General features: G+C 46.3%; 1 protein-coding gene across 1 annotated transcript; it reads right to left on the reverse strand.

The window, feature by feature from the left end:
* Nucleotides 1–457: 457 nt before the first annotated feature.
* CCNG2 (cyclin G2) lies at nt 458–6500 on the reverse strand. Its single transcript, XM_079306010.1, has 7 exons — nt 6099–6500; nt 5049–5186; nt 4432–4682; nt 4206–4284; nt 4027–4125; nt 2772–2977; nt 458–2302 (listed from the first exon to the last, which is right to left on the reverse strand). Exons 1-7 carry the CDS (start codon nt 6207–6209, stop codon nt 2170–2172), a joined length of 1017 nt encoding a protein of 338 aa, XP_079162136.1. The 5' UTR covers nt 6210–6500; the 3' UTR covers nt 458–2169.
* Between the last annotated feature and the right edge of the window lie 6765 nt (nt 6501–13265).

Raw genomic sequence — 13265 nt, forward strand, 5'->3', positions numbered from 1 at the left:
ACCTTGCAAGTGGCAGCTGAAGGAAGGAGTGTTTTGTGTCCCAAGCACTGGCAGCTGCCCCAGCCCCTGTGAGTTACCAGCCAGAAGGGATCTGCATGCAGGGCATGAGCTCAAGTGCCTTTGATGAGTTCCTGCAGGAGTTCTGGACAGACAAGGTGCAGACACTTCCTGAGACAGCAGCAAGGACAATTCCTGCAGAACCCTGAAAAATCCAGCTGGAATGACCCTTAACCCCCAGCAGGAGCTCTAAGCACAATGCTCATGGAAAGCACAGGATAGCTCACACAGGCAGGAGCAAAGCTGAGGTGAGATTCCCACATCCAGCACTGTGAAGTCTCCCCTTTTCCTTGCCACAACTTCAGGGAAAGCTGCAACACAGCTGTGGGATCACACACCCTGCACAGCATAAAAAAAAAAGGAAGCCAAAAGCTTCAAGGAGACTGCCACTCACAGCAGGTAACAAATACAGCACTTGGTTTATTTTTGTTCTCAACTGAAACAAGACTCAGTAGGTTCCTTACCCAAGCACTCCTGAAGTGAGCAGAGACTTGCAGCAAGAAGTCTTCAGAGGTACAGTATTTGTATCATACAGAGTACACAATAAATTACTATCTACATGCCACAGACCTACAAAAAGTTACATACAATGTAAAAAAATACAGTATTTTCTGCTCGTTTTTTTGTTTTAAATTTTTTTCTGTACATTTTTTTTTTTAAATTTACATTTTCATATACACTCCTTGTAAACTTCTGTGTGTTTTTAGAAAACTGAAACCACATAACAGTTATGGACTTACAGCATCACTCTTACCTTTCCAAAGCAACACTTGCACCTACCAAACAGCTTTTAGCTTGTTTGCTCCTTCATTTCTACTTTGGCACCACCACACCTCACACTGTTATACTCCAAGCTACTTTAGTCTGCTTTAGCCATGTCCTCACCAGGGAGAAACACAATTAGACTGGAATTTGTGCTTTGATAACAAAGTTCAGAAGAAAAAACATTACTTTAACTACTTCACCATCACATTTACCTGATATTTTACTGTGTAAGTTCAACTTCTCCTGCACTAACTGTTTTACATCATCAGCATGCAAACAAGTCTGATTATGACTCAATCAATAACATGAATATACTGAAAAACAACTACAAGGGTTAAATATTCAAAGGAATGTAGACTTAGCAAGGTTTACCAAGGTAAGAAGTCTAAGCTAATAGCATGGATTGACATGTTAAGATTTGAAACACACTGAAGTACACAATGTGAATTTCAGTGTAAAAACATCTGTACTAAAGAAAACATGGAATTACTCCTGGCCACACAATTATACTATCTCAAAGTGAAAACTATATTGACTAGAAACCTCCTGCTTACCACACATACTCCTGGTGTGAAAAAGGGATCCCTGAAGTTTATAAAAGCCAAGCTTCAAAAATTGCTACTTGGAGTACACAACTCAAGACCCTGCTGAAAAGGAAAAGCAGTTTCAGTGTCTGGCCCATTGGAGAGTAGATCATCCCAGGCTGGCACTTTGTACACACACTGCTCCATGTAACCCACCCAGCCACTTGGATCTAATCCCAGAATAATAAGGAGGGGAGGTGCCCTCGAGAGGGAGTGCAGTCCAATCTCCTGCTTGAAGCAGGGTCAGCACTGAAATCAAGCCAAGCTTGGGATTCTGTCACATTGAATCCTGGGAACACCCCAGGACAACAACTGCACAGCTCCTCTTGGGCCTCTCCATTGCTTGACTGACCCCATGGAGAAAATTTCACCCATGAACCAAGAGCTTCCTGTTTAAATCTCAGGAAAGCTGCTCACTCTTGCTCCATGCTTCTCAGGCAAGATCCTGAAATCAACTCAAGTGTTGAACTGCTGAGGGTTTTGGATCACCAGGTACAGAACTACATTCATGGCTGTTGACAACAGAACTGTACAACAACTTTTTTTTTTTTTTTTTTTTTGCTGATCTGGGGACCTGAAAGATTTTTTTTTTTTTAATTCCTTAAAATTACAACAACAAAAAAGACCAAGGCAGGCATTCAAAGCATTGATATACCACAGCAATTTTTGCCTTAATACAGTTTACAGATGACCACCTCATTTATTATTGCCAAAAGACTATGGTGCATTCAAAACTTCAACCTAATACAATCCAGACTCAGTGCTAAGACCGACAGCTGAGGGTTTGCCACTTGGGTTTAGGTTTGAGTTCAAAGAAGAAGGTGCCTTCCAGATCACTTGGAGGAGAACTGCTAAGGCTTTCTTCCCCGCTGCTCATGTCTTCACAGGAGTCTTCACTAGAAGGAACAGTGGGAAAGGCAATTTTAACAAAGCACAACCCCTTCAAAGTGGCAAAATACTCCTCAATCCTGGGGTTTCTTGCATGCATTTCTGCTCCTAGCAGCAACATTCCACATCTAAATGCTCCTCAAGGCTCCTAAAGCTGAAATCCTAACAAGGCACAGTTTTCCTGATGCAAACATCTTACCAATCAAGAAGCCAGTGTTCCAGACACCAAACATGAATCCTTCAGGAGACTGAAAACCTCTGCAAGCCTTCCTGCCTTAAAACCAACAGTGCCCCCCTCACCCTTTCAGGTACCTCTGAACACCCTTCATTCCCTGTGCTGAAGACACATTCCAGATATTCTCAGAGCTATTTTCCCCCCCCAAATAGCAGTGATTAAGCCACAGTTCTACAGAGCTGCCATGACCACTACAGGAAGAGGAGAACTCCCAAAAAAGGAAGCAGCCAAGTGTTACCAACCTCTCACTTCCATTGAAACATCCACCCTCTGGGATTGTTGGCAGCTCAGGAACACTGTAGTAACTGTTCTGTAGGTTTTGGGCTGTACGCCTGGACACGATCCAAACCAGCTTTTTGTGATCAGGCTTGCAGCATTCAGGAGAAGAATAATCTGCCAGGCATTTGGAGACCAGTTCCCTCCAGTAAAGTAGGTCACTATCACTGATCTGGAAAAAAAACCCAAACAAACAAAAAAAACCCAGTTATAGTTAGTTAGTCTGTAACACACAGACTCTAAAGGTAGGTCCTCCCTCCATTTTATCTTCTTGGAAAAGACCTGGAAAGAACATCAGTCAAGACAGAACTGAGTCATAACTGTGATACCTTTGTCAAAGTTACTTTTGAAGGTGAGCTACCAACTCCTACACACCTTCCAGAAAAGTCCCTGTTCAAGGTGGAGTTAGGTTGACAGTTTGCCTGTCAGTCCTTGTTACCATTTTCATTATAATTTCCAAAGGAAAAATGAAACAAAACGCTATTTTATTTAAAAATAGAATGAAATGTTCTTAAAATTCCATTTTCAAATAGAAGCAAACTTTTTAAAACTAATTTAAAGCAGAAGAATAAAATTTAAGCCACCATTTTAAAAGAGAATTATATTGTACTTGAAGGAACTACTTCCAACCCTTAAGAAACTGGGGTTGTTCAATCTGACTGAAGAGTGACAAGCTGCTTCTAGGCCATCAACAGCAGCTCGAGGCCATGAATCCTATTTTAGTCCACAGGATATCCTGAGCTGGAAGGGACCCACAAGCATCCAAGCATCATCATAGAGTTCAACTGCTGGCCCTGCACAGGACAGTCCCAATTCCACCCTGCACCCATTCCCTGGGGAGCCCGATCTCCATCTGGGGGAAGAACCTTCTCCTGATATCCAGCCTAACCCTCTCCTGACACAGCTCCAGCCATTCCCTCAGGTCCAATTATTCAGGCAAAAGGAATAACCAGCCCAGCAGTCAGAACAGACTGGAAGTTTCTCCAGAACACACAGCCAGAGCTGAACAAATTCAATCAGCTGCCTGTCAAAGCATGCATTGTATACACACCGGGTCAGCAGTTCCTCTGATTGTATACATTGAAGCTTGTTTTTTAACTGCTGCTTTCAGCCAAACAGAACCTGTAAGGACCCATTGAAGGGATCCCTAAAGGAAACAACACCCATCATGAACAGGGTCAGTGCAAACAACTGGAAAAGCAGCCCACTGGAAATACTCACCTTTGAATGCTTTTGAACACGCAGAAGGATCTCCAACAGCTCAACAGATTTCAGCGTCTGAACTTCCAGAGTGAGAAGGCACAAGGCCAGGACAGATGGCTAAAGGAGCAGAAAACAGCACTCAGCACCCCAGGCATCACAAACCAACTCAGAAAATACAAACAACTGCTTCTACTCACTTTTGCTTTAGAGAAGACTAGACGGCAGTTGCAAGCTTTTAGCTGTGCTTCCAACTTGTCCAGATTCAATACTTCTTTCCTGTGGGACATCCAAGAGAAGAAGGGTCAGGATCAACAAGCACTGCCTTGCCAGGAAGCAAAATCTGAGGAGCTGCATCCTCTATGGCTGAGGATACAATCATTTCAGAGGGAACTGAGAAGAGCTCAGCAAACAGCACCAACTCACCTTTCTGAGGTATGACAGAGTACAATAGCATGGTACAAGTGCAAGAAGGTTAAGGCAGTAGTAGCTTTAAATTCAAAGTGCAACTTTTCTGAAATTATCTTTTCCATCCGTTTCAGGTCGGACACAGTGCATTTACATTGGCTGATCCGGATGATCTCGTGAGCAGATGGGATGTTGCATTCCTCCTCCACCACCCGGGCAGCCAGCTGGATGCAGCAAACTCCAATGCAAGACAAATGCTTCGGTTTCACCTAAAAACCACAGCGAGAGCCATGAGTACATGGTGCCCCCATCAACACCCTGAGCTGCTCACCTCCCCCAGCCGAGTTCCACAGCTGCCCGTCACTACACACACAAGTCGCGGTGGGAACTGCAGTTCCCTGCTCCTCCGGGCGGCAGTGCTCGCCCACAGCCCGCACAGATCCAGGCTGAGCCTGCTCCGGGCAGCCCATCCCTGCTCCTGCTCCTCTCCCCTCTACCACCGCAGCGTTTCGGGCCACTTCGAGGGCAGCCAGAGCACAGAACTGATGCAACTTCTGCACTCAACTCCAGGTTCACAAAGGAGATCTCAGAGCAGCTGCTGAATGCACAGGATGAATCAACAGCCACGCTTATACCTTCATAAGAGCCAAGAATCTGTCCAGAATGTTGACAGCCAAAACAAACGTTTCGGTTGTAAATCCAAAGAAGTTGGTCAGACTCCAAAGATCTTCCACCTTGGCATTCCTTTGTCTTGGACACAGAGTGTTTTCATTCTATGGCAAGAGAGGCAAAGTCAGAATTATTCCCTGGCAGCAGCAATCACCGTGCCTCACTCCTTTAATCGTATTTTATCTAGATCTAACTGAAACAATTTTTTCCTTAAATACTTTATTTCACTTCACTTGAAAAGAAAATAAATTTAGACACTTAGGACTCAAATCACACCCACGGTTCAGAAATTACAGCCGGGTCCTGAGTCTCACTGGTGCAACAGCCAGCACAAACACATTTCCCTCTCTCCACCGGTTTATTTTAAGACACATTTAAGACTTATTTAAGTTACCAAGTGCAGACAAACACACTGACTCCCGACCTTCGAAATGTCCACTCAGCCCTCTGCCTTGCATGTCAATATTAAGCAACAGCTCTGCTTTCACAACAAACAAGCAGACTTATCTCAGGGATTTTTTTTTTTTTTTGTTAAATATTAAGGCTCTTCCCAAGAGCTCACAAGTACCCGAAGGCACATAATAAACCTGTCCTGTACTCAGAAAAGAACTTTGGTCGCTAACGGGTAGATGTTTATGGTCTATTTACATTTTGCAGCTCAGCACTGAGCGGTTCTGGGTTTATTTCCCCAGACCTCGCCGATGCCTGCCTGACATCCCACCTCCCCTGACGGAAATAATACAGAACCTCTCGCTCCTGGGCTCCCTCTAAGTTTAAACAATAAATACTAAACAACTGAATATTGTGCTTGCCCTGCAGATCGCGGCACTTGGATAGTACACCGTTAATATCTACAGAGACAGAATCAAAACAAAAGGCAAGAGGCGCATACAAAGAAAAGAATAAACTTTCCGCAATTAAGGCACTTAAAATTCCACTAAAATTCCAGTTAAAATTGCGGATTTTTCTCTGAAGTTGTCTTTCGGCCCCGAGGAGCCCCCGCCGCCCTCACCCACCTCGGCGGCGCCCTCGATGAGGCTGAGCCCCTTCTCGCGGGGCTGGAACCGCCCCTCCAGCTCCAGATGGAGGTTCAGCTGCTTGAAAAGCCACAGCACCTCGCTGCTCATCTTCCCTTTCCTTCGCCTCCTTCCCCTCCGCAGCAGGGAAACAAAGGGGCCCCGCAGGCTGGGGGTGAGGGGGCACCGGGCCCACCCCGGCGGCCCTCACCGCTCGGGGAGGGGGAGGCGAGCCCGGCTCCCGTCACCGCGCGGACGGGGGTGGGCTCGGCCGCTGAGCCCGCATGCAGGCAGGGCGGCCTGGACCCCCGCGGGGAGTCACGGCACCGTCACGGTACCATCCCCAGCGACTCCCCGTCCGCCCCGGCCGCGGCCCCGCTCCAAGATGGCGGCGCCGCGTCCCCGCCCACGGCTTCTGTTGTCCCGCGCGGAGCGATCCCCGCCGGTGAGGCGGCGCACCGAAGTCAAATAGTCCACCCCAACCCGCGCCACCCGCCGGTACCCCGAGTGGTCCCAGAGGTCCGGACAGGGCGCGGTCGGACAGCAGAGCTCCAACTCAGTGGTGGGCGGGGCGGCACCGCGCTGCGGCCCCGGGGCGGCGAGACCGCGCGGAAGGACACAGTAAGGGACGCATCACGCCTTTAAAGGGACGCCAGCGGCGCCTCATCCGTTTTGAAAAGACCGCCCAAACCCTCCCGCGCTCCGATTGGCCCGCGCTTCCCAGCCGCTGATTGGCCGGCGGCGCCTCTCGCCCCGCCCTCCCCCCGCCTCGAATAGGGGCGTGTTGTTTACCGGCGGCGATTGGCCAGCGACCGAGGCCGGGCCTGTTCTGATTGGCCAGGAAAGATCTGCCTCCGCCCCGCCCACTGCTCCGGGCCCTGGCAACCGTGACGAGCGCGCGCGCGCGCGCCCTGAGGCGATGGCGGTGGGGTGACGGCGGACGCCCTCAGTCCCTCAGCGCTCCCGAGTCCCCACAGCGCCTGTCCCACAGCGCTCCCGTGTTCCCGCACCCTCAGTCCCTCAGCGCTCCCGAGTCCCCATAGTGCCTGTCCCACAGCGCTCCCGTGTTCCCGCACCCTCAGTCCCTCAGCGCTCCCGAGTCCCCACAGCGCTCCCGTGTTCCCGCACCCTCAGTCCCTCAGCGCTCCCGAGTCCCCATAGTGCCTGTCCCACAGCGCTCCCGTGTCCCCATACAGGATAAAGATGAACACTGACCTGACTGGAGATTCCTGAGGATGCTCAGCCCCCGCGGGTGAAACTGTCTCTGTGGGACTCTCCTCATGCTATTCCTTGAGGGTTCCAAACACCCGTCTGGATTTAAAACCCCTCCGTGTCCTACTTCAGACTGAGAGATTTCTGTGCAGCCTGGTGTCACGGTGGTTTTGGATGAAGCTTCCCTTCCAAGAATGAATCCAAGGCCCAATGGGTCAGGAAGGAGGTGGGGTATCAACCCCCTAAGTCAAAGGCCGCATCAAAGCTTAATGGAGGTGTCAGGACCAGATAAAACAAAATAAATCATCGTCTGGAGGATTTGTGGGGCTGTTCCAATGTGCTCATGGACAAACACAAAGGGATAAGCGTCCCAGGACAAACCCAAACTGCGGCGATTGGATGTGTACACACTGCAGACAAAAGTCTGGGGAGGTGATTCCAGCAGATTAGTGCTGGGTTTGATCTGGTGAGGTTCTGCAGCTCCAACAAACAGAACGTGTTTATGAAATGTCACAGGCTGGGAAAGTAAATCCGCCTTCTCCAGCGAGCCGTCCTTGGTGCTGAGCTCTGCCAAGCTCTATTTCCAGGCACAGTCCCTGTCTGCAATGCCAGCCATGACGGCCAACACTGTGCTCAAGTTTATTTTCATGCCAAGGACTCTGAGATTCCTGTAAACACGCCTGGCTTTTCCCCAGGGTGTTCCTGATGTGGGCCAGAGTTCCTGTAGGTACCAGCAGATCAACCTGAGCATCCCTCCCATTCCACAGTGACTGAACTGGCATGCTGATTGATTTTTGGGGAGGATAAAAGCTGGTTCAGACATGGATCTGCTCCAGTTTGAACAATTGCTGAGAATGGAACCGACTTCCAACCAGCTGCATGCAGTGACAGCATTCAGGTAATGTTTATGGGATGGGATGAGTCTCCCAGCTCCAGTCCCTGGTATTCAAATCCCCTCAGTGGTTGCTTCCTTCTTTTCTTCCCCACATTCCAAAGTGCAATCACAGAGATGGAGTAGAGATGTTCTTCCTCCTCCAGCTGCTATAGGAAACCACATAGTGGAATACATGTTCCAGTCTACCTAAAAGGACAAAAAAGTTTATTTTGTAAGCAAAGAGAATGACAGCTCCAAAAGTATTAATTCAGATACCTGCCTGAAGACATACATGCCTTGCCCTTCACTAACTTAAACCTAATAGAATATTCTGAAAAATTATCCTTTTTATCTCATGTAGCCTCGTGGGGAGGGGGAATTTCTTATCAGAGTAGGGCTTATTTCCCCAGACCCCGCTCTATCTTTGTTCCTCAATATTAACTCACTTGAAAACAGCTTAGTAAGGTCAAAAAAACCCCAAAAAACCAAACACCAAACCCTAAGGATCCTAAATCTAAGTGATGGACTGGAGCTTTGGGACTAAAAATAGGGAAAATGAGTCTGCTCCCTGTGCTGTCTGGACCTGGCAGAACAATGGAGTGTTGTGGGCAAAGGAGGAGTCATGGTGAGGTCAGTGAACAAAATCTGTTGTTTTCTATTTTTTTCTCTTATGCAAGGAATAATTTTCTTTCAACGTGGCATTTATTTGGGATTTGGGGAAGTGTGAATGCAGGGAAAGAATGAGAAGTGTTTCCAGCATTCTGAGGAAACACAATTTACCTCTTCTGTGATGTGCTTTACAGAGCAGCAATTCCTTCCTGGCATTCTTCAGGACCCCCAAGATGCACATCCTATTAAACAGGGATTATTTTAACCAGCTTTGCTGACCTACCTTCCAATATCCCGGGCAAAACATGTCCAGGCTTGCAGCAATTCCCCAGGAATGGCTCTGCATGTGTATTGACTGGCAGGGGATGGAGCAGAGGTGTTGATTGGGCCTTGTGGCATGTGGATTTCCACACCAATAGGATTACAAACCACGCTGATTAAGGGACACAGGGTAATTAACACTCCAGACACAGGCATTGTCTGCCCATTCTGGACACCCACGGAACAAAAACAGGGGTCACTGGGAACAACAATTGCAACGACAGCTCCCTTGAGCCATTTATCCAAAGAGCTGCTCACAATTTACAGTCACTAATTAATCCAAGTGCCCCATTACCCCGGTATGGAGGACAGTGCTGACACCTGGAAGCTGAATCCACAGAGTGGTATTTTTATACAAAATAAACATTTGAGAAAACACGTATCAAGGCTTCCTGTGTACACGCTGAGAAACAATTTTACAGATCCTGTTGCTCCCAGAGCAATGGGATCAGCGGCTTGGGGATACAAGCTATCAAAACCTTTGCATGGGCTTCCCCTACCAGGCCCTTTGGGAGGGAACAGGTCTAGGAGATGAAATGATTGATAAAACTGCCAGAGTTTAAACTTGGCTCCCCAGAGAGCAGCCCTGAAGGAAAGTGGCATTTGATCCCCCAGTAGCCATGGGAGCAATGCTCCTACTGGTCCAGCTCCTGTCTGAGTGTAATTCCACACCTCTCACCTGGGGCTCCTGGAAATCGACTTCAGCATTCATAAATAAATGAATTTCTTCAGATTTATAACTTGCTGCCTATGACACCAAAGGAGAGCAAGGTATCCTTGATAAGAGATGAGCTGGAGATGGGTGTTAGGGAAGAGATTCACAGGACAAACCCAGAGAGGAGCAGTGACAGTGCATCTCCTAAAGACCACCTGGAATAAGGAAGGGAGGGGGCAGAAAACAGAAACCCAGCACCTTTGCTCAGCAAACTCAGAGCAGAAAGTATTTTGAGCTGACAAGACCCAAACACAAATCAAAGGAAATTTAGTAAGTGTAGGACAGAATCTCTGTTTTAATTTAAATAAACCTGCCCTGTACTGATAGCACATACTTTGCTTAGTGAAAATAAAAGCTGCCTTATTAATATAAGAACCCCTATACCAGCACCACAGCCCTGGGACAAGACTCCCAAGACGAGTTTACTAAAAGAGAGAAGTCCAAAAATCTACTGGGAAACAGTTTCTTTCTTAGCAAAATGTTCTTATTCCCAGTAGCTGGCATAAAATTTGTAAAGCACAGCTAAAAACTAAATTGCATGCAGTGCTAAAACCCCAATTCTTGCAGGAAAATCCAAGCCTTCACTAATAATTTTCACTGACACAAAAGGATTCTGTTCCAGAAACAACACCAAGGGCAGGCCCCTGCCTATTATTTCATGGCTGTGAGCAAGCCCATGTTGGGAACCACAGAATTCCAGAATTCCAGGCTCTGTGCTGAACCTGAGGCTCTGCCTGTGTTGTCATGGAGGCCTCTCCACACAAAGAGCTGGAATCATCTAGAAAGCACTCAGGAGCAAACAGCAAGAGTTCAGTGCAATCTATTTTTTAAAGTGATCAAATATCCTTTTGGAGGGTTTGGAAATGGCTCTGGCATGAGAAGAGGAAGAGCTGGAGGTGCAGCCCCAGGAACCTTCCAGGAGCCAGGAGAATGACATCAAATGGCAATAATTTGCCTTCAGTGCAAGTTAAATTATCTGAAAGGCAGCTGTGTGTTTCAATAACCTCCTGCCTGTCCAAGCATGACCACAAGAACCAGCAATTTGCTCACAGGCCTCCTTTAATAACCATTTGTTACTGGAAGCTGCATTTAATTCACTGGATATTTTTGTCACTTACTTTAAGTGGGTTCTTGTATTTAATTGACAGGATAATTCTAGGCAGTGTTGTACTTAAGGCAGTGTTGGAAAGGTTTGTTGGTTTTTTTTTTTTTTTTAGAAAGGTGGTTGTGCATAATTTCAGGAGGCGTTTTCAAAATCACAGGGATTGTGCATAAATGGAATTTAAAGTAGTCATTAAAAGTTAAACCAAGAAAAAGAAAAAAAGAAAGGCAGCCACCTTCCTGCCTGTAGAACTAGGAACCTGCTGAGTAAAACTATTTGCTAGGAAGCATTTAGCTACGAGGACTGGATATTGTGGACTTATGATTTTACACTTCTTTTCCAATTTAGCATCCCATTTTCCATAAAAGATGACAAGTCCTTTAATTATCTAACAAAATACTCCTTTCTCTCCTTTCCCAGGTTGTCTTAAATTCTTGTATGCCTTTTGCCAAAGCTGAGATTTCCAACTCTAAATGTGAAAAATTTCAGTCTAGTGGACAGATTATTCCTCCTGAACTAACTGGCAGCTGGAATTCTGGAAGTCTTGTGGACTCTGCTGACCTTACCCCTGCACCAGTAAGGAATATTCCATTTCCCCCCTTGTTTTCTAGAGGACAATCTTTAGTCCTTTCACACCCATTGGTGCACTGCCTTTTAAAAGCTGAGAAAACACAGGAATTTTTAGGTTTTGGAAGGGAAAAAGGGAAGAAAACCAGTGTTCAATGACACCACTCTGCCAAAACTAAAAAGGTAAAACTGGGAATGCTGCTAAGGAGGAGTGTCACTGTTGGTGCTCCTGCACGTTGTGACACACGTTTGCAACCAATTATCTGTTTCTTAGGAAGAATGATGGATTTAGTGGTGGGATCCCCAGGGTGAAAGGGACAGTCTGAAGGTATTACTGTCACCAAGTTAAATGAAATAGAGCTGGAACAGAGCACGTTCCAAATAGCAAAGTAAACGGCAGAAAATAGCAGCTCTGCTTCAGAAAATTACATTATGGGGCTGTTTATTTAGTAAAACTAAATCAGGTAAAAAGGTTAATTTAGTGTCTGCAGTTCCCCTCTCAGAATTAATCACTGACTGAGGTGAAAGAGGTGCTTCATTTGCTAAATGTGAGCATGTATTTCACCCTTCTGGATGAAAGCAGAACAGTGTCCTGGTGTTTTGAGAAGCTCCATGCTGGGAACAGATAGGAAGAGAATCTTGTGCAGCTCAAAGAGAAGGGTTTGTTTTCCTAGTAAATAATTTAAATTCCTGCTGGTAGGAAGAGCAGGGTGGGAACAGCTACACAACATCCTGAGAGGCTGTGGAGATGTTCCACTGGAGCTGACACTCCTGTCATTCCACTGATGGTGGTTCCCAAGGTCAACATCCTTCCCTAACAGCTGCACTGGACAGCTCAAAGAAATGAAGGAGCCTGCATCTAGTTTCCTTTTTTGCCTTTGCCACATTCTTCAGGAATACTTTGGAAAAAAAAATAACCCCAAAGGGCAGCTAATTACTGCCTGTAGGAACAAGCACAGCTGATGTACTCATAAGGTAGAACAGCCTAATAATTTGTATATACTGATTTCCACAGTACTTGCTCAGGAAAAAAAAAAAAAAATCAGCATTTCATTGATTAATTCATTGCACAAAAAAAGGTAAGGTTTTTCAAAAACTACCAGTGATTTTGTACAGTTCAGTTTTCACAGAGATGAGGCAGTTCAGTGCTCAAACCCATTTCATTCCTCTGGGAGAGTTCCTTTGTGCTGATAATTTTTCCATGACAAGCACTTACTCCCTGGGAGCTGAGCAAAGCCTTGTCAGGCAATTTCACCACAAACCATGTTTTTAGGGTTCTCCTTTTTTCCCTCCTGCTGCTTTCTCCAACATCTCACATTTGCAAACTGTCCTTCTCACAAAGAAAAGAGAGTTTAACTTTCTTTCCAGCTTCTGGAAAAATCGAGAAATCCTCAGTGTGTTTCCCTTTTTTTCAGGTTTTGTTTTTTAAACCAACATCAATATTGTCTCCTCTGAACTGATCAAAGCCTGCTCAGTAAGTGAAGGATCACAGGTTAGCAATAAATATAGATAAGTTATGTAATGCCTGGAGTCAAACACACAGTGATAACAATAGGGAGAACTGCTCTGTCACAGAAGGAACTTGACCAGCTGAACCCAAACAGCAGTTATTTTTATAACCTTGCATATTTCCAGCACCTTGGGATATCCAAATGCTTTACAGACTATTTTCATGTAGCCCCACAACCTGCTGGCACAAAGGTGAATTCACCCTTGCTCTGAGGCTGCTGTGTGTTCCTGGATTTGAGCTCTGCAAGCTTTGCATGC

The sequence above is a fragment of the Erithacus rubecula genome (assembly GCF_903797595.1).
Source record: "Erithacus rubecula genome assembly, chromosome: 5".
Taxonomy (NCBI): Eukaryota; Metazoa; Chordata; class Aves; order Passeriformes; family Muscicapidae; genus Erithacus; species Erithacus rubecula.

What these genes read in the sequence shown, in the direction of transcription:
- CCNG2 (XM_079306010.1), bottom strand. Translation starts at nt 6,209, where the DNA reads ATGAGCAGCGAGGTGCTGTGGCTTTTCAAGCAGCTGAACCTCCATCTG. An exon ending in TCATCGAGGGCGCCGCCGAG is followed by an intron (nt 5,187 to 6,098) that starts GTGGGTGAGGGC and finishes CTCTTGCCATAG; the next exon opens with AATGAAAACACTCTGTGTCC. An exon ending in GATTCTTGGCTCTTATGAAG is followed by an intron (nt 4,683 to 5,048) that starts GTATAAGCGTGG and finishes TGTGGTTTTTAG; the next exon opens with GTGAAACCGAAGCATTTGTC.